Source organism: Microtus pennsylvanicus, chromosome 15, assembly GCF_037038515.1.
Source record: "Microtus pennsylvanicus isolate mMicPen1 chromosome 15, mMicPen1.hap1, whole genome shotgun sequence".
Taxonomy (NCBI): Eukaryota; Metazoa; Chordata; class Mammalia; order Rodentia; family Cricetidae; genus Microtus; species Microtus pennsylvanicus.
This window is the reverse complement of record NC_134593.1, coordinates 32,613,881-32,635,909: the sequence shown is the minus strand read 5'-3', so window position 1 is coordinate 32,635,909 and position 22,029 is coordinate 32,613,881. Positions and strand designations below refer to the sequence as shown.

General features: G+C 41.6%; 1 protein-coding gene across 1 annotated transcript in view; it reads right to left on the bottom strand.

Annotated features, from left to right (window-relative positions):
• The window catches only part of Sucla2 (succinate-CoA ligase ADP-forming subunit beta), a 36,138-nt gene extending 14,939 nt beyond the window's left edge, over positions 1-21,199 (bottom strand). The window contains exons 1-6 of the mRNA XM_075948968.1: positions 21,044-21,199; positions 14,318-14,498; positions 10,562-10,661; positions 10,268-10,430; positions 5,288-5,416; positions 2,991-3,129 (exon numbers count right to left, since the gene is read on the bottom strand). Coding sequence (XP_075805083.1) covers positions 2,991-3,129; positions 5,288-5,416; positions 10,268-10,430; positions 10,562-10,661; positions 14,318-14,498; positions 21,044-21,133 — 802 coding nt within the window. The 5' untranslated portion in view covers positions 21,134-21,199. The remainder of the gene's footprint in view (positions 1-2,990; positions 3,130-5,287; positions 5,417-10,267; positions 10,431-10,561; positions 10,662-14,317; positions 14,499-21,043) is intronic.
• Positions 21,200-22,029: the final 830 nt, after the last annotated feature.

The window sequence follows — 22,029 nt, the reverse complement described above, 5'->3', positions numbered from 1 at the left end:
CAAGAGAAAGCAAGGAGACAAGGGAGACACACATAGAAGAGAAAGAACCAACACAGAGACTGAAATGAAGCACCTACAGACCAAGGAGCACTAGCAGGAAGGGGTGAACTTAAGGAAAAGACACTTCACTACAGCCTCTGAAAACATGCACCCCTGCTAACACTGGAATTTGTAGGAGAGACCCAGCCAATCAACTTGCTAGCAGGGGGCGGGGTCCCCCGAGGATATTTTTTACTTATAAAGATTGCTGGTGTGCTCCCAACTGCCCCTTCTGCTTTCCTGTTCTCCGCGGGAACCTGTGGTTCTGTAAGTCTATTTCCCCATTAAAGCTGTATATATTATTACAATCTGTCTGCATTCATTTACGCCGATACAGGAATTTATGTGAAAATGAGCTTGGACTTTCTAGCTTAGAACTACGAAGGGAAAGAACTAGTTCTAAGTCACTTCGAGCTATGAATTGTTTTATCAGACACAGAAAACTGACACTGGTGAACAAAGAGCATCAACAGAAAACATGTTCAACAAACATGGAAAACACACACACGCACACATTAGTAGAAATCAAAGAACTGACCAAATTAGACAAAACACCATTTCTTCATGGTAGGTTTGAAGATAAAGCCCAGAATGTTAACATTTCGCGACTCTGAGGATACATGAGAATGATGGGCTAGGAGGGACAGGAGACTGACTCTAAAGATATATAACAATGACAGAAAGGGACAGGAGAGAAGGCATGAAGAGAAACCTGCCAGGGAAAAAGATCTCATAAAGCCTTATTACTGAAAGATCAAAACATACCTTAAAAATACTATTTGACCCACAAATTTTCTAAAATATATATGAAACACAATCACAGATGTAGTAAAGATATAACTAGAAAAGGTTCTACGTAATTTTAAGGCTAAGATGTGCAAGGCACCAACAGAGCGCAGTGTGGCCTGGTAGGCCCTGCACAGACAGACAGTCCTGGCCATGGCACTTCCCCTGGGCACTGACATTTTTAATAAGCACACAATGTCCCAAACACACACATAAGAAAACTAAGAAAAGCCAAGCTGAAAACAAGCACACCCAGTCAAGAGCACAACAGCAGCTCACAACAGCAGCTCATAACAGCAGTCCACAACAGCAGCTCACAACAGCAGTCCACAACAGCAGCTCACAACAGCAGTCCACAACAGCAGCTCACAACAGCAGTCCACAACAGCAGCTCACAACAGCAGTCCACAACAGCAGCTCACAACAGCAGTCCACAACAGCAGCTCACAACAGCAGCTCACAACAGCAGTCCACAACAGCAGCTCACAACAGCAGCTCACAACAGCAGCTCACAACAGCAGCCCACAACAGCAGCTCACAACAGCAGCTCACAACAGCAGCTCACAACAGCAGTCCGCAACAGCTCACAACAGCAGCTCACAACAGCAGCTCACAACAGCAGCTCACAACAGCAGCTCACAACAGCAGCCCACAACAGCAGCCCACAACAGCAGCTCACAACAGCAGCCCACAACAGCAGCTCACAACAGCAGCTCACAACAGCAGCTCACAACAGCAGCCCACAACAGCAGCTCACAACAGCAGCTCACAACAGCAGCTCACAACAGCAGTCCACAACAGCAGCTCACAACAGCAGTCCACAGCAGCTCACAACAGCAGCTCACAACAGCAGCTCACAACAGCAGCTCACAACAGCAGCTCACAACAGCAGCTCACAACAGCAGTCCACAACAGCAGCTCACAACAGCAGCTCACAACAGCAGCTCACAACAGCAGCTCACAACAGCAGTCCGCAACAGCTCACAACAGCAGCTCACAACAGCAGTCCACAACAGCAGCCCACAACAGCAGCCCACAACAGCAGCCCACAACAGCAGTCCACAACAGCTCACAACAGCAGTCCACAACAGCTCACAACAGCAGCTCACAACAGCAGCTCACAACAGCAGTCCGCAACAGCTCACAACAGCAGCTCACAACAGCAGTCCACAACAGCAGCCCGCAACAGCAGCTCACAACAGCAGTCCACAACAGCAGTCCACAGCAGCACGTAGCTGCTGTAATTCAGCTGCAGCGAGTCCGAGGGCTTGTTTCCAGTGTTGACTGACCTCTCTCAACAGCATCATCAGAACAGCAATACCAGATGTTTTACATGGGAATCCCTCACTCCTCAGAAATGTTTCATTATATTGTTTGCAAACTGGGCTTACTATTACAAGACAATTTATTCATTTTTTACATTATCATATAAATGACTAAATAAAATTGGCTTCTTTGATAAAGAACAGAAAAAACCATAGGTAAAAAAGTGAAAACAGGACTACAGATCCTTAAAGAGAGCTAAATGTCCAAAAACCCTATAAACAAAACCAAAGAAATTTCAGCAGTAGAAGCAGTTAATACAAAATTAAGGTAGGGAAAAAAAAATAACTTCCATTAAAAAAAAAAAAGACAAAAACTGGCTACATGGAGGGCACAGTGATTTAAATGATGTGCCAGTCACACATACGCTCAAGAGAGCCCAGACAAGCTACTCTTCTCTAGTGGCTCCAAATAATGAAACGACTTCATGCCTGAGCATATTCTTTCACACAAAAGATCCAAGCATGCAGGCCCAGATCACAACTAACTCTTGCCACAGCCCTCATTACTCCAACCTGGCACTGCCCCTCAGGCCCCTCTGCCCAGGTGGAAATGCTCCACTTCTGTCCCTTCTGATACGATGACCCCTGGATGTGACTGCCATGACTACTCACCTGGACTTTCATTACCATTTTCATTAATTTAACTAGACACCCGTGACTGTGACTGACTGGCGGTCACCATAGGAGACAGTGCAACTCAATCTGCATTTCAGTGGGTTTTCTTCAAATCTGCCTACATCAATTCATGAGAACACAAACAGCTACACAGGAACGAGTCCTGCCTGCTTGTGGCACTAACAACAGATGACACACGGCACCCGACAGAAGAAGATACATTACCCTGTCCATTGGAATCTTCTACCAATGGGTTTATTTCTACCATAGTCGCATCATACTTCAGAAAAAGGTTATAAAGCTTGACCATGTTTTCTGCTGCAGAATCCACAGCGTTCGCTGGAAATCCCATCTTCTGTGCAAGCTGAAAGTAATTTGCCGTTTTTAGTAGCAATTTACACATGTCCAATCAGCATTAAACTACTGCAAACAAAAACTAACATTTCAAAAGCTGAGCATGAGTTGTAGTTAACACTCACTAAAGAGCCACCACTAAAGGTTTAAACAACAAAACTTGTTTCAAAATCCTCACAGGGTATGTTTTACGCCCATTTTACAAATCAGAAAATGACTCAGAGCTCAAGTGCTGGCCATTATCCTGAATTACAGTCCCAGCATTCATTCCATAGCTTCCCAACTGCCCAATTCCCAGTCAACCTAAACTGGAATAAAGACTTACATGCTCACTTTAGCATGATTAGATTACATTAGAACGATACAGAGAAGAGAGACTTACATTTTGTTAAAACTACATCTAAAAAGTGGGCTGATAATCTCAATGGTCCAAACACTGATCAAAGTTATGAAAGCATCCTACTTCCCCTTTAAGGTAACACCAAGGCATGTCTACTGGGCCAATAGAACAGATATAGATAAAGGACACCAGCTTATCCATTCAAAACCCAACTCTGGCATGCCCTGGAGATTAGGTATCTATAAGAGCTACAGAATTGAGCAGAAACCTGAATCAGAGACTAGATATCTAGGAGCATTTTAAACAACAAATATCGAAGTCACAAGCCATCAGTTCTCGTTCACAGTTTCTATGATGAAGAGAGTATACATCTCTTTTGCTGGGTTCCTGCCAGGAACAGCACCTAGGACTTCTTACATGCATGCCAAGTGCTCTACCGCCGAGCTATTTTCCCAGCTAGAACAATTATCAGTTTCAAAGTTCCTTGAGAAATTTTAAACGGTGATACACAGGACAGTAGTCTGCTCAGAAACACTACAGAGAATTCTTTTCTGTTTCAACCTTCAAAGGGTGCAACACATTCTTGATTTTCAGTAACAGAAGAACCTTAAATCCTTTGAGAGCAAATATGATTCATGTAGAGTCAAACAATAAAAATAAAGTAGCAAAAAATAAAGTAGCCAACAAAAATGTCATTTGGTGAAGAGATTTTTTAAATTAAAAATAATACTATATAAGCACCATTTCACTATACAGATTTTCATTAGTTTTATATATAATTAAATACCAGAGAAGTGCAAAATGGTTCTCATTAATCCAATATGCAATACATTGCCAAGCACTGAGAGATGCGCCCATTCCTGCTGCTCTCAAAATGCTTCATCTTAGCTCTTACAAATATTTGCTTCCTCATCTGAACTTCACCCTCACAGAACTCCTAATGAGTCAAGTCTGCCTTTTGCCTGTTTATGCCACTCACCAGTTTAAGCCATGGTCTCACTAGAGAAAGCCCACTGTTCTGGGAGCCCCGTGCCAGTCAAATTCTGCTGTTGCTAGGCTTCACTTTTAACAATGTTGTACTCACAGCAACTGATGAGCCTTGTGTTTATATCCACAGCAAACTATTTAACTTACTTTTATACATAAACCAAATAATCTAATTTAGCAACATCAGTAAAATATCAAGCAATCCTCAAAGATACCACATTTTGTTTGGAAAAGGATGTATAGAGGCTGGGAGGAGGGGAGGAAAGAACAGAAAACCAGAGGAACAGTAAACAAATGTGACTCTGTGTGCTTTAAGATAGCCTCTCTAGCACTGTTCACAATTTACAGGGAAAAAATGGGGACAAGGAACATTTAAAATGACTTACACTATGAAAACAATGATCGATAATCATCCGATTCTTCAACAAATAAACTGAAATTCAAAAGTGAGGAAAAGGAGACCTATACATAAGAAAAAAAAGTGCTGTATGACTCACTAATGAGTCATAGTGAAGGGCCTCTTATGGTCTTGACTTCTCTAAGAAGCAATACTGAGATCATTAGGGAGCTGACAATGACTGGGTATATGAAAACATTAAGGAATTATTGCTAGTGTTACTGATACAGCAATGGCACGGTGGACAATTAAAAGTAGCCCTGTTTTTAAAGAAAAAACAGAAACATTTATGAAGCCTACAAAGAAAAATACTGTAGGTACTTTCAAAAACTGTAATTTCAAAATACAAACTGCTTTGTTTAGTGTTTTACAAAGTTAACTATATTTTCTTAAGTATTATAATTATCTCACTAAAAACTAAAGATGTTTCAGAACACAACATACTGTCACAGCTTGTTCCTTTCTGATGCCTTCTATTATATCAACAGGTTCTTTAATAATGGCGTCAGGATTCTCAGCAGCCACATCTTCAATGTTAACGCCACCTTGTGCACTTCCTATCAATACAGGGCCCTGGAGAGGAAGAAGACAAAGTATCAAATTTTACTGTAGACTCAATACAATTTTAAAATTAACCTATGCACTATCAGATTTCTATCTACTGTTCCCACATCATATTTAAATTTTCTTTACAATGTAGCATATCTCCAACAAGTAACCACTATAAATATTTAACTGAGAGAAATGTAAAAGAAGCAGAAAAAGAAAAAATTGATACCTAGCCTGTAAAAGAAAAAGATTTAAAAACACACTTATTTCAAATATATATAATCAAATATATGAAATATAACATGCATTTTTCACACATAAAACAAGGGGCATTAAAGTACTGCTTAAGTGAAAACAAGAAAGCATCTAAGGAAAAATTTGCAGGTTTTCTGAGCTCTTAGTCCTCCTACAAGTAAATAAAAACAAACCACCTTGCAATAACAGCCCTGGCTATTGCTACAAAAAGCATGAAGAAAATAAGGCATAAGCACAATGATTAAATCAGCAGGGGCCTCACTGTCAGGAGAAAAGTCCACAAGGCCTTTTTAAGCTGCCAGACTTGTCTTTGGTCAGAAGAATGAAGAAAAAGCTATCTTGAAAGTTCACCACCTTTATTCCTAGTCATGGCTCCTCTCCCTGTCTGTCTATCAGGGAATCTGTCTATCTCCTAGCCCTTCATTGCCCACTCTCAGAGGTCACCTTAAATATTATTAGGGGTTATGAGGTGCATATTGCCTGTGGTGGTTTGAAAGAAAATGGCTCCCAACGGGAGTGGTACTACTGAGGTGTGTGGCCTTGTTGGAGTAGGCATGGTCTCATTGGAGGAAGTATGTCACTGTGGAGGTGGGCTGTGAGGGCTCACATATGCTCACAGACCACTTCCTATTGTAAGATGTAAGAACTCTCAGCTCCTTCTCTAGCACCATGACTGTTTGCATGCTGCCTTGCTTTCCACCATGAAAAAAATGAACCAAACCTCTGAACTGTAAGCAAGCCACCACAATTGAATGTTTTCCTTTATAATAGTTGCCATGGTCATGGTGTCTCTTCACAAAAATAGAAACCCTAGTAAAACACTGCTCTTAACTGCTTCCAGACGACAAGGGAGGGGTAGCAGTCAGAGTACCTCAGAAGAGGAGTGATTTAAGCAGCTATCATAAAACTTAATCAATGGTAACATACTAGAACATAGGATAGCCATTTGGTGATAATATGACATGAATTTAAAAATAATTAACAAAACTAAGAATTAGCCAGCTAAAAAAGATCAACATGAATAAACTGTCAAATAGAGCAAGATTCAAATAACAAAGAAATCAGTAGAAAGTAAGAGAGGAAAAGAAAGAAAGAAGGGAGGGAAGAGAGGGAGGGAGGGAAAAGAAGGAAGAGGAAACTTAGTCTATGATATCTTTTACAGGTTAATAAAGATTTGTTCATTCTCTACAGGCATTTGAAAAGTACTTCAAAATGAGTTTTGGTTTTAGTTCTTTGGGTTTGTTTTTTGGTTTTGGTTTTTGTTTTTTTTTTTGGTTTTTTGTTTGGTTTGGTTTGGTTTGGTTTGGTTTGTTTGGTTTTTCGAGACAGGGTTTCTCTGTAGCTTTGATGCCTATACTGGAATTAGCTCTTGTAGACCACGCTGGCCTCAAACACAAGAGATCCTCCTGCCTCTGCCTCCAAGTGCTGGGATTAAAGGTGTGCACCACCACTGGCTAGTTTTAATTTTCAAATCCATCATAATATTTCAAAACAATTTAGCTTCTAGGAATTAGATAGCTCTAAGTTCAAATATATTTACACTAATAATGTTATTTTCACGTTCATAACCTATGCTCTTTGTTGTTGTTGTTGTTTTGTCTTTCAAGAATCCTTCCCTTAAAATAAGTTTGAATTTAAAGTTTATAGTAGCCACTCACTATAGTAAAGTATAGTAAAGATCTATTTAAGAAAATTTTTATGGAATTGTTTTAGTACTTTTTACAAAAGCCAAAATCTGGCAGTCAAGTGAACCACTTATTTAACAGATTATCAAGTTTACTAGAAAAATAAAGTAGCAAAGTCCATTTGATGAATTCGATTTTTTAAGGACAAAGGCAATGCAAAGACAGTAGGCAAACATCAGTAACTCACTTAACAAAGCACTAGAGAGGTTACTCCACGTCTGTTGGTCTGCACACCAACCCACAGAAATACCTGCTCAACAAAGAAGTCGGGACCACGAGGGGTGCACCCACCCACTGAGACAGTGGAGCTGATCTATTGGGAGCTCACCAAGGCCAGCTGGACTGTGACTGAAAAAGCATAGGATAAAACTGGACTCTCTGAACATGGCGAACAATGAGGGCTGATGAGACGCAAAGGACAATGGCACAGGGTTTTGATCCTACGTAATGTGCTGGCTTTGTGGGAGCCTAGCCAGTTTGGATGTTCACCTTCCTAGATATGGACAGAGGGGGGAGGACCTAGGACTTACCACAGGGCAGAAAACCCTGACTGCTCTTTGGACTGGAGAGGGAGGGGGAAAGGAGTGGGGGGAGGGGGAGAAGGGTGGGAGGAGGGGGCGAAGGGTGGGAGGAAGGGGAGGGAAATGGGAGGCTGGGAGGAGGTGGAAACTTGTTTTTTTTTTCTCCTTTTCTCAATAAAAAAAGAAAAGAAAAAAGAAATACCTGCTCAAGTATTCTCATGTGTTACTACTACCAAAGACCAGAGGAATCTCCAACTAAAGTATAGAAGAGAGAGGCGCGCTAGCTGGCCTGGTACTCCCTAGGAAGCTCAAGAGGTCTCAAACTCAAAAGAGTCTTCTGCTTCCTGCATCAGTTTCCTCAGTGCTGGGATTATACGCAGGCATAACCATACCCAGCCGTGTGAACAATTGTAATTCAATCAATAAATACCTTTTGCTTTCTAGCTATAATTGTTGACTGACTTTTAAGATGGTTGGTTCTAAAACCTAGGGCCTATTCATGCTATTTGAGTGCTGAGCCATGTCCCCAGCTGCTGCCTGATTTGTTTGGTTAACCAAAACCTATGCATGGGATTTTTCCAAAGTTGATCATACTCTAGAAAGCACAAACAATTCTGCATCAATCTAAGATGATAGTATCAAAGAGCTTTATAATTTGCCATCCTGGGATGTAGAGAAAAGCTCTGTCTCAAACAAAATGAGCATAGTGCTTTTGGTAAAACGATTTCACTATTACAGTATTCTGATTCTGAATTAATACACATACTTTTACAATGGAAATAAAAGTATGCTTCCATTAATAAGACCCAAATACTTCTCTGAATATTCAAGTTCTTAAAATGAACTCAAATTTGATCCTTCTCCCAGATGCTCTATCTTTAATAACATATTCAGTTTCCTTAACAATAAAACATTCAATTTGCTGCATTCATTATGCTCAAGGTAAGATATTCTGGCCAGAAGTCGTAATCCTAGCACCCAGGAAGCGAAGGCAAAAGAATCCCTACAAGTCTGAGGCCAGTATGGGCTTCAGAGTAAGACTGTCTCAAAACAAACCTTTAAAATAGAAAGAAATCTGGGCACAACACAGTATCCCATAATCCTCTGCAGGTGGAGACAGGTGGGTCCTGGGAGCTTGTTGATCTCCATACAGCCCCATGGCACACACCTATGCATGGCTGTACACTCGCACACATGAACACACACATACACACTCACTAGCGAAACAAAACCTAACGTCTCCCTTGGTTTGTCCAGATATTTACAAACACAACAATAGGTACTCACGTATACCAAGTAGGAAAAGAATGTGTAAAGAAAGGAAGTGATAAAACTTCTGCAAATCTGTGTGATGAGATTACTGCCTTGTAATTTCTGAAATAACTTACAAAATTAAATTATACCACACAGAGCAATATTTTCCCTCCACTGAAAAGTGAAAGAATGCTTTTTAAAATCACATTAAGTGGGTTCTTACTACCACCTAGTGTTATACCTCAAGAAATACCGCTCATAAAAATTAAAAATTTTAACATGCTTATATTAACTAAACATTACTAGTTAACACACCAAATAGGCTATAAAAACTTACTGAGCTCAAAAGGCCAGTATAGGATACAGTATAGGATATCCACCACGCATCTTGTCTGGAAAAGGGTGTAACTCAAGTTAATGCCTCCCATGTTCAATGCTTGAGCGTTAGGCTCCACAGAGGGTAGTAGTACTAATGCTCCTTAAATTGCCATGTTCCTTCAAAACTCTATCACTCACTATTTAATGTACCCTTAAACTCATACCAAATGACCCAGTCAAACAGAAAAACCTAACCAAGAGGAAAACAGAATATACCCAGAAGTGGAAAAAGAACACGATGACAAGAGATAAACGGTTTTTTTATTCTGACTTTCGTTTTGATAAGACTATTTTGCCACACAAGAAACTAATTTTCTCAGTTCATTAACTCAATTATGATCTCCAGAGACTTAAGCTATTATAAATGAACATTAACAACTTGAAAACCCAAAGTATTAAGTATTACAGTGGGATCTTTTCGATAGTTTTTTTTTTTTGTCTTTGTTTTTTTGTTTTTGTTTTTCAAGATAGGGCTTCTCTGGGGCTTTGGAGCCTATCTAGGCACTAGCTCTTGTAGACCAGGCTGGCCTCGAACTCACAGAAATCTGACTGCCTCTGCTTCCCAAGTGCTGGGATTAAAGGCATGAGCTACCACTAGTCAGCTCAGTTTTTAAAAAATTGTATTACATGTCAAATTTTACCACACTGTTTTTCAAAAATGATAAATTCTCATTATGTGTGCGTTATGGATAATACTTCTTATTCCTCATATACATAATGTTCAGCTTCTGAAACTGAATGTCATAAATAATTCCTCATGTGTCTTGTCTACAAGTACTCACTTGAAAGGACCGCTCCATTGTTATTGCAAAGTAATATTCTCTCCTTGGATATTTCCGTTCACAGACCAAAACTTGATTGCATATTCTACCCTTCGCTCCTGTCTGCTTGGTGATCAATTTTTTCCCAATCATCTGGGAGGAAACAGCTTTTGCTTCTTCTGGACTATAATAAGAAAAAGAATTCAAATCCTTCTGTTTTCCATGTGAAAAAAATCTGTACCACAAGTAAAGCTCAGTGTTTTCAACAATGTGGTGATTTAAATAAAGACTTTTCTTTTAAAAACTGTGACTTACGAGAAGACTATCTTCACTCCTCCTTTGAGGCCACTTGTAAACGTTCCTTTTCCTCTGCCGCCAGCTAAAACCTGTGCCTTTATCACAACATCCTTTGACCCTAGAAGAAAAATACTTTTTATTACACAGAAAGTGGGGAATCATGTGCAAGACAATATTTTATTGAACACTCACACTAATAGGTGTTATTAAATGAAGTCCCATTAATCTACCATGTCAGACCGAGGCATTCCATGTAAGATTTTCCAGATTTGAAAAGTAGAACATTCACCATCTTAAAGATATATGCCATTAAAAGATTAGACAAACATGATATGGACTAAGTCATAAGTGGATATTAGCTGTAAAGTAAAGGATAATCCACAGACCTAGAGACCCTAAGTAACAAGCAGGCAGGGCTCAAAGCTGGAGGGAGATCTCCCTGGAGCAGGGAAATAGAACAGACTTCGTGGGTTGACTTGGGACAGGTGGGGATTGAAACAAGAGGAATCAAGTGGGGGTGGAGGGAACGAGGGAGAGAGTACTGGGAGAGAAGACTGGAACTGAAGGGGCATTTGGGGGGCAAGGTAGAAACCTAGGGCAATAGGAACTCCTTGGAACTTACAAGGGCGACCCTAGCAAAGACTCCTTAGTAATGAAAAATACTAAGCCTCAACTGGCCATCTTCTGTAACCAGGCAAGGCTTCCAGTGGAGGGAATAGGACACTAATTCAGCAACAAAACCTTCTACCTAAATGTGTCCTGCCTACAAGATGTGCTGAGGTCCAGGTGGCACAGAACGTGCAGGAGTAACAACCAACAACTGGTCCAATTTGAGACCCATGCCATAAGAGGGAGTCTACGCCTCACACTGTCTGGAGGGCCAGGAACCAGAGGCAGGATATAGTATATCCCTGAGGCCAAGGACAGAACAAAACGTGACTAGCAAAAAAAAGAAGAGAGAGAGAGAATAAAATGAATCATAGGATATTCTGCTATGCTCATACTACAGAGCCTAGCACAATCATCAATCAGAGAGGCCTCATCCAGCAACTAATAGGAACAGATGTAGAGACCCACAGTCAAACATTAGGCTGAGTTTAGAGAATTTCACAGAAGAGGAGCCACAGAAGCCAAGGACAACATAAGAACACAACTCATAGAATCACCTAACCAGAGTTCATAGGGGCTCAAACTGAAGTACTGAAGTGACAATCAGGGAGCCTTTATGGGTTTCACCTAGGTCATCTGCATAAATGGTATGGTTGTATAGCTTGGTATTCTTATGGGACTCCTAACAGAAGGATCAGGGGCTGCCTCTGACTCTTTTGCCTGCTCCTGGGACCCTTTTCCTCCTACTGGGTTGCCTTGTCCAGTCTTGATACAAGAGCATGGATCTAGTCTTACTGTAACTTGTTATGCCATATTTGTTTGATATCCCAGGAGGACTGCCCTTTTCTAAAAGGAAATGGAGGAGGAGTGGATCTGGGGGAGAGGCAGAATGAGGGACTGGGAGGAAAGGAGAGAGGGGAAACAGTGGTTGGGATGTAAATATGAGAGAAGAATAAATAAATAAATTTAAAAATCTCTGCCTTTCAAAGATTAGGCATTTCTGCAATAGTATACTAAAAGTATTTGAGCAATTCTCAGACTAAAGCTTTGGAAGGCATTAAAAGCACAACATTGAGACTAAAACGTTCTCTTAAAACTTGTCATGACTGGAGAGCCTAGATAGTGCCCTTCCACTGGCCTCAAGGGCAGAGCTCCCAAGGCTGGAGAGATGACCTGGAGATCTTGCAGGTTCACAACCACCTGGAACTCCAGTTCCAGGGAAGTCCCATACCGTCTTCTGGGCCCTATGGGCAACTGTATACACGTGGTACACATGTACTCACACACAAATAATTTTTTTAAAAGTATCATATTTTTAAAAAGTCAGAGTTCCATCTGCCCTTCACAGGTCTACGTCCTAATCCATAAAAGTTGTCACGAATATAAAAGTATCAAAATAATTGTCTTGTTTGTTTTTTAAAAAAGTTTTTCAATTGTTTCAGGGAAACAAAACTCAACTAAGTGAAGAAAGTAATATTTTGGAAATAGGTACAGTTTTACTAACGTCATTAATAAACAAATCAGGACCTGCTAACACTGACCATACACAAATTCAAACCCTACTGCATTTATAATTAACAAGCATTTCACTAAAATTAGTATTCCACAAAACTTTTATTGAATAATCTGAAAAAAATTATTATAACAATAAAAACTATAAAGTCATACTCTCAAGTCAGGAAAAGAGTAGCCATCTCACTGAAAACAATTTATATAGTAACATTCTCATTTTCTGCTTTTACAGCTAAAGTAAGCGTAAGTTTAAACACTTCTTAGTAGTCTAGGTTTAACACTTAGACTAGCTGCTCTGTAGTCTGTGTGAAAAGCTAATTAGCACAAAGTTCACTGAACACATTTAAAGTCATAGTAACCACAAGCCCACCCAAGATGACCACCTACTCCCCACATAAACACTGCTCACACTTCAAACACAGAAAACGATGTACAGACACTACACTATTTCATTATGTTTTCATGCTAAACCTTTTAAAATGTAAATTTAGACTTATTTCCTAAAATTAAAACTTGTTTAAGATACTTCTACAACAAATTAATGGAAGTTATTAAGGATTCTCTCAATAAAAGAATGTAATAGTAAATATGGGCAACTCCAGAACCTGTTTAACAAACTCTAATACATACCGATTACCTAACTGATGTGGGATTCCCCTCTGTATGCTGTGAATATCTTTGGTTAATAAAGGAACTGCTTTGGGCCTATAGCAGAGCTATGGGGAACAGAGCTAGGTGGGGAAAACTAAATGAAATGCTGGAGAAAGGAGGTGGAGTCAGAGAGAAGCCTAGGAGCCACCACCGGACATAGATGTGCTGAAACTTTGCTGGTAGGCCACGACCTCATGGAGATGCACAGATTAACGGAGATGGGTTAAATTAAGATGTAAGAATTAGCCAATAAGAAGCTAGAGCTAATGGGCCAAGAGGTGATTTAAATAATATGATTTCTGTGTGATTATTTCGGGGCTGAGCAGCCAGGAACCAACAAGCAGCTTCCTCCTACACCTATCAGGCATCCTTCTAAGCCTTTGGGATGGTTGGGTAAGCAGGTAAGACACCACTAGCTCCTACGGAGCTTAGCCTAGCTCAGCTTCTTTATCCCTACTCATCTGTTTCCCACATAGGAAGCAAAGACGTCCGTGCCCCCTCTCCACAACCACACATGAACAGTTAAGATTCCCCACCAAAATTTTTCTAAAACAAAACAAAAAAACCTCGCCACAGCCACCATCCTTCAAGCTACAAAGTATAAAGACTCACTTTTCCCATAAGTCTGTTCTAGCTAAGAAGAGGATTTCAAACCACATCCTATCACCAATATAAGTGGTTCCTAAGTCACTACACTACAGTTCAAAATTATCTTATAATAACTGTAAATTTTCAATAATTGTAAAATCCTACCTTCTCAAAAATATTAAAAAAAAAGGCCAAGTCAAATGTGGTAGCATGCACCTAATCACTAATCCCAGCATTTTTTAAGAGGTAAAGATAGGAGAATCTTAGTTCAAAGATATTCTTGGCAATGTGAGAACCTACCTCCCAAAATAAACAAATGTCAAAAGTTATCAAACCACAAGTAAAGCTTCCATCTTATTCAAGTTTGTGACAAGGTGACTAAGCGTTTTTATTTGTTTGTTTGTTTTCAAATACCTAATTTTTTGGCGATTGCATAAACTTCATCTGATGACTTTGCCACGAAGCCTTTGGGAACACAGACTCCAGCTTCCCGCAATAAGTCCATACTCAAGTATTCATGCAGTGAAAGATTCCTTTGCTGCTGCTGCTGCATTTGGAGTCCATGCTTGTTAAACAATCCAGAATTTCCCAGAACCTGAAAAAAGAATGGAGGCATATTTAAGAATGACAGTGGTCTGGCAGTTGTTTTACAAGAAAGAAAGAACAATGAACCACCTCTTCATATTGGGTTATAGAGTGATACATTAAATCATCCAAACATGATAGAGTACCTGAATTGCAATGTAAAACTAAAAGCAGGCCTACCAGTTAAATATCAGGTGTTACCTTGTAATTTTTTAACTGCTTCCTCATCACTCATCCCTAGTCCTTACCTGACATCTGAGCTCCACCACTTATCTCCACTAGCCTACAGGAAATGGCTAGCTGAATGATAAATTCAAAGGCTCTAAGGTCAATCTCATCTTTTTCCACAAAACTAAACTGTTTCCCACGTTGTTTTCTGTACCCTTCTCTGGGATCTACACTACCTGGCATTAGATAATGTGAAAGCAGAATGACTTGGGGAACATACAACTACAAACCCCTTCCCTTTTCAATCATGCTGAATGTTCATTCACTCTATTAAATATTTAAAGCACACAGGAACTAGAAATAGAAGAGTGCAGATATCCTTAAGGTAAAGTCTAGTGTGTATCTGTGCACAAGGACAGTTAGGAAACAAACATGCCAGCTGGCAATAAGAATGAGAAAGAACGCTCACACAGAGAGAAAATTACAACGTCCCTGTTTCCAGTTTAATCAGAATTATGACCAAAAAGGCCAAAGGGGTAGCTCAGAGAGAATATTTGCAGTACAAGCCTCGTGAACTAAGTTTAATCCTCAGATCCCTTGCAAAAGTGAGTATCCACACATTGTGGGGAACACTCAGACATTCTCTCTCTCTCTCTCTCTCTCTCTCTCTCTCTCTCTCTCTCTCTCTCTCACACACACACACACACACACACACATTTTTTTCTTATTAAAAAGAATGTCAAAAAGAAATCTTTAACTTATATCTTCCTGCTGAATGAGAGAGAAATAGGCAGCTAGCTTCGCAGCTTCCTGTACCAAGACCACTGCTCAGAAAGCACACTCATCAGTTAGATCTCTAACATCTATCAGTCCCAACACCTCAAGTCAGTCTAAGCTAAACCTAGTAAGATGATGAAAACCCTGCCTTTCCTAATTTTAAAACCCTCAATTCCTACAACCCTCCAAGGCAATATACAGAACAGATTAGCCACAAAAATCTTCCAAGACTGCACTGAAATCAGACTTTTATGCTTTAGCTATACACTCCCATTACTCCCGCATGAAATCAAACACACAAAAACATAATTCCCATTAAAAAAAACAGTAACATAAGACTTAAAGACCTTTACATAAAGTCTGTTTCTTGAAATGAAAGAAATTTATTTTTGAACTATCGCATCAAAATTAAGACTGTTTCTTAAGATGGGATTCTCTATAAAACCAGAATATCTGAACTGGACTCAAAGAAATCAGAACTGGTAATAAATCACTTAGTTGGTTCTTATGGACCCTAGTTTGAGCACCTCTAACCTAACAAGTCAAGCACATAAAACAGCAATGCATTGCTAATTCATCTAGTTAAGCCTGGCTAAGGTTGACAACATGGTTCAGTGGGTAAAAGTGGCTTGCCATACAAGCCTAGTGACCCTGAGTTCAAGCCCCAAATCCAGTAAGGGTGGGAGAAAATTAACTCCACAAAGTTGTCCTCTATACTCCATGTGCACAAAGAGTTCACACACACACACACACACACACACACACACACACACACACACGGGAAGGGGATGAGGAAGAAGAAACGATAAGAGGAGGAGGAGGACAAGGAGCCCTCTGCGAGCTGACAACCCAGCTACCTACCTATCTTATCTCAGTGGAGATTTCAGAGTTGTACACAAACATAAAAACCAATATAGCCATTGAATCGAACCATAGATTTTATCGCACATAAACTAGACCTCAAAAATAAAGGTGAAGGGAAGAACCTAGACAAACCTAGTGAAAGTGGTCACACTCATTTTTTTTTAATGTTTCTCTAGGAGACAGTGTGCCACTAATGCTGCAAACTTCAGTGCTGGGGCTAGAGGGTAAGGAGCACAGACTGTTGTTCTTTTGAGGGCCCAAGTTCTGTTCCCAACACCCACGCTAAATGGCTCACAGATGCATGTAACTGCAGCTTTGGAGGCATCAGATTCTGTGGCCACCCACACACGTACACATACGCATAATTAAAAATAAATCTTTTTTTTAAAAAAAAAGTCAATCACACACACACACAAAAGTTTCTAAGTGGGTGGTGGCGCAAGCCTTTAATCCCAGCACTCCGGAGGCAGAGGTAGGTGAATCTCTATGAGTTCGAGGCCAGGCTAGTCTAGAAGAGCTAGTTCCATGACAGCTAGGGCTGTTACACAAAGAAACCTTGTCTCCAAAAAACCCAAAAGCAAAAAAAAAAAAAAGTCACTCAGCAGTCTATGTCACTAGATGGCACCTCCTTAGCTGCACATATCAAAGAGAAATGCCACAGAAAAGGATGCTACTTCCTAAAACATAAACTCTAAAGGGTACTGCCGGACTGCACATCACTCACTTTAACTCAGTGATGAAATTCCTGCGCATAGAGTGCACTGTGGTTACCTGGAAAAGGTCTTAGTCCTCGAAGACTGGGGTGTGTTTGTCTTGGTCTGGTTTATTTTGAGATGGCCCAGCTGGTCTAGAACTCCAGGAATTAAGTGATCCTGACATCTCAGTCCCTAGGTAGCTGGTACTGCACATACTAAGGGTTCCAAAATGTTTATTTTTTTATTTGGTTTTGGTTTTGTTTTATTTTGCTTTTTAAGACAGGGTTCCTCTGTGTAGCCCTGGCTGTCCTGAAGCTCGCACTGTAGACCAGGCTGGCCTTGAACTCACAGAGATCTGCCTGCTTCAGTGCTGGGATTAGTTGTGTGGGCCATCACACCTGGCTAAAAGTTTTATTCTTAAAGAATATATATATATATATATATATATATATATATATATATATATATATATACACACACACACACACACACACAGAGAGAGAGAGAGAGAGAGAGAGAGAGAGAGAGAGAGAGATTCTTAAATGTATACATTCTTAGAGAATATATATGTGTGTGTATGTATGTATGTATAAGTATCTAGGGGTGAAGGGCCATGATACTTGCAACTCATCTGAGGTAGTTGAGCAAAAAGAAACTGTCATTTTATATGTGTGTGTTTGTGTGTGTATAATTTAGATTAAAATTTAATTACAATATTTATTCCTTACCTTTCCTGTCCTCCCTCCTCCAAACTCTCCCATATACCCCTCTCTTCTCTCCTTCATACTTATGGCTTTTTCACTAGTTGTTATTACATGTATATATGTATTCACATATACATATATAGTCCTAAATATATCCCTATATGTATGTATGTTTTCAGGGATGGTCGTTCAGCACTAAGCAACTAATTGATGTACTCTCCCACTTCCAGCTTTCTCTTAGTTGCCTATAGTTCTTGGTGTAAGGTGGAGGCCTCGTGGACTTTTCTTCATCCAGTTTGGCATGCCCATTGGTGTCATCCTTGTTCAACTCATATTTGGGCAGTCATATTGGTGAGACCTCATGGGTATAGCCTCTGGTGTTACTAAAAGACACAATCTCAGAACAAACTTCCTGATCCTGACTCTCTGGCTCTTACAATCATTATGGCCCCTTCATCAATGTCCCCTGAGACTCAGGTATGAGAATGTTCTGTAGACGTATCCATTGGGACTGGACTCCACAACTCTGCATTTTGGTTGATTGTGGTTTTCTGTAGTGGTCTCCATTTGTTGCCAAGAGAAGTTTCCTTGATGAGGGCAGAAGACTACACTTATCTGTGGGTACAAGGAAAATGTTCATAGACTGTTGTAGGAACGTGCTGGTTTAATATTAGTGGTTGTTGATTTTCCTCCAATAACCATGACTTCAGTAGCACTGAGTGGTAGCTAGGTTTCTAGTACACAGCATGGTCTCCCTCTTCATTACCATTAAGGTCTGTGAGCCCCGACCGTGCACGCCCTCAGAGTACCACGCGGTCAGTGTGGTTCACAGGCAACACAGCAGGGTAGAACTCTTGGTTGTCTCCCTCCTTTGGGAAGATTTCAGGGTGCCTTTTGGTACCATGAGAGCCAGTCTTCAGGGAGGGGGCATTTGGAACAGTTCCAGATCAGGGATGTCTGGGCCATGTTTCTGAAGCACATGGTGTCTTCAGGAACCGAGACTTACTTTCCACTTCTTTGAGGTAACCAAGGGCAACAACAGTAACAGGGCATACGTTTTGGGAGTTTCTTGGGCTAACAACAAACGAGGGCTTCTCATGTGTAGTACTTAGATTTTTGTTAGGTGATTTTGGCTCTTATGGAGCCAGGTGGTGGCAGCCTCAGTGGCAGCAGCAGAGGGCAAACAGATGTCTGTGAGTTGAGGCCAGCATCATCTAGTGGAGTTCCAGGACAGGCAGGACTATACAGGGCGACTTGGGGCGGGGGGGGGGGGGGGGATATGGATGCTCAATTAGGTGAAAGCGTCACAGTACCCACTGCACTGCTGTTGGAACACTTCCACTAACTTGAGTTTGATTTGGTTGGTTTTATTTGGGAGGGAGATGGTTTTTGAGACAGGGTTTCTCTTTGTAGCCCTGCCTATCCACATTCTATAGACCAGCTGACCTGGAACTCAGCCATCCACCTGCCTCTGCCTCCCAGAAGCCTGGGATTAAAGTCATGTAACACCATGCCCAGCTCTTTAAAAGAGTTTTAACATCTGAAGTATTTAGATAAATTGTGTCCTTGCAGCACCAACTGCTATAACTTCCAATTTCCTTAGTTTTAAATTCTATTAGCAATACAATCCCTACGCAATCCCAAGGACGGGCAGCATCAGAAGTTACAGTTGGATAGGAGGAGGAGGTTTAGGTGCTCTACTGCAGTGGCTGTGGGAAACACTAATGTACTTCTTTTTTAAATAAACCGGAAAGGTGGCTATGTATGTTCTCATCACAAAGAAATGACAACTATTTCAGGTAAAAAAATACTAATTACCCTGATTTGATCATAAGTATACATGATTTAAAACATTATGTATCAAATAAAAAAGGAAACTTAAGGAAAAAGAAAAATGAACAATTCCTAGACAAACCCACAATTTCTTTTTACAGAACTGAATTGCTAAATTTAATGTGTGACCTTGAACAAGTTTCATCCCAAGAGAACGTGTCCACATCAAGAGCAAGATGTCAGACTCCTGGCAAACTCCAAAGATATATACCCTTAATGCTGGAGAGGCAGGAAAAGAGCACTAACAAAGACAGTGCATTACACATCCCATAGGAAGATGCAAAGGCATTTCTAACAGTTTCCAAACGGATAAACTATTACAATGAAATGAAAATCCACCTGTTGACGAAACCCTTACTCTCTAAACTCGGCAGCATTACTTAAGGAAGTGCAGTGTGGAGGGCCTAAATCTTTTCAACTAAGACGTGTCTGAAGTTACCTCAGAACATAACCAAAAACTCTGGAACTATATTAGGAAGCTGATCTTGCTCTTGCAGTTTTAAGGTATCAACACTGAAGACCAATTTTTATAGGGCTGGTTGTTGTTTAAGTGGTTTGTTTTTGTTCTTTTGAGACAGGGTCTCCTGCAGCCTAGGCTGGCCTTGAACTCTAAGTAGAAAATGATGACCTTGAATGACCTGATCCTTTTGGCTACCTTGAGTGCTAAGATTTTAGGGATGCTGGGGCTGGAACCCAGGGTTTCCTATATGCAGGCACTCTACCAAATGCACAGCAGCACCCCCAGACTCCGTTTTTCTGTCCTTGAGTTGTACAGCGGACACAAGCACACAGTTTCAGAAAGGGACAGCTGTGGAATTAAACCTCAGCCATCATCTCAGCTGCTGTCTCTTAGGCCAAAGTTCTTCTCTCTGCCACCAGATCGTCATCAATGGCAATTGGTCTTAATGACAACCCCAGGGCTGCTGACAAGCCTGAAGACCTTAGGTCAACATCTGCCACACTCTAAATGTCAAGAAGCAAAGCAACAAACAGAAGTCGGTACTACCACTTCAGCCTGTCCAGAAACGAAGCGCTCCGAAAGAGCCCTTCCCTACTCTCCCGGCTCATCATCTGAAAATTCAAACTCGTTACCTGCACTCACTACCGGGGCTGGCCGATCACGGCTATTTGGGGAGGGTGGACAGGCCGACTCGCTGGAGCTCCGAAGCCCTTCCCACCGGACGACAGCTCCCGGGACGCGAAGGTACACTTGAAGGGCATCCCCTTACCCAAAAGGAGCCCGGAAGCATCGACCCTCGGCCAGGACGGCACCGGGCTGCTCTCGGCGAGCCCCGCCACGCTCCCGGAGCCGAAGCGGGCAGCGAGGACGCCGGACAGGGCCTCCCGAGGACTCGGGCCGGAGCGGAACGGAGCTGCCGGAGAGCCGGCTCGCACTCCTGGCTCGCAGCCTCGCCGCTGCGCCCCGCAAGACACCCGGGATGTGCCAGCGCCGCGGACAGCCCCGCCGCCCGGCCGCCGACCCCCCGAGGCTGAAGCTGGCCAGGCGGACCTACCTGGGCGGCGGCCCGCAGCGTAGGCTGCGGCCGGTGGCTCCTCAGGGCGGCCGTGGCCAACTGCCGGCCGTAGAACATGGACGCCGCCATTGCTGAGTCCGACCCGTCCCCTCGGCAGCGCGCAGGCGCACAGACGCCACCACCGCAGCCGCGCACCGGGCCCTCGACCCCTGGACAATCCAGGGGGCGGAGCCTCGGGTTAACCCTGTCGCTGCGGGACTGGCCTGGTTAGGCAAGCACAGATCTGACTTTGACCCTCAGAACTTTCACCTAGGCCTCAAAGGTTGCCCCAGAACACTTCCTAGAGAACTGCAGCGTTGCCATATCTTCTCTGAGCCCTAGTGACCTCAACTCAAAAATGGGGTTAATTCGTGATGGTGAATGTAGGTTTGTTTTGAGTCTTTAGGATACTAAAGCTTAAATAAAAGAGACAGCGCCCTGATACTCGGAAATCACTAAAGCCGACTACACTCTGAAAACATTAGCAAAATGTCTTTGAAAGGGGTGGCTTAGTGGTTAAGCTGGTACTGCTGTTGCAGAAGACTTAAGCTCAATTCCCAGCACCCACGTCAGGAAGGGCGCTATTGTCAAAGAGATCTAAAACCCTCTTCTGGCCTCCCTAGGCACCTACACCCGCATGCACATCCATACAGCACCACACACATACAATTAAGAGAAAATACTACCACTTTTGAACCGGAAAATATATTAAGTGAGGTAATCCAGGACCCAGAAAGACATATTATATGTTCTTTCTCATTTAAAGATCCTATCTTTAAATTGTTATGAGTATTCATTTGTGAGCAAAGGTTAGAGTCCAGGAAACTACAGAGGAGCCTGCGGGAGAGCAGAAACTAATATTCCTGGGGACACAGGTGAGAAGAGACAGGGAGGTAAAGGAGAGGAGGAAGGGGATCAATCAAACCCACATATAAAAATGTCATAAGGAAACCTGTTAGCTATATGCTAATTTAAAAAATATACCC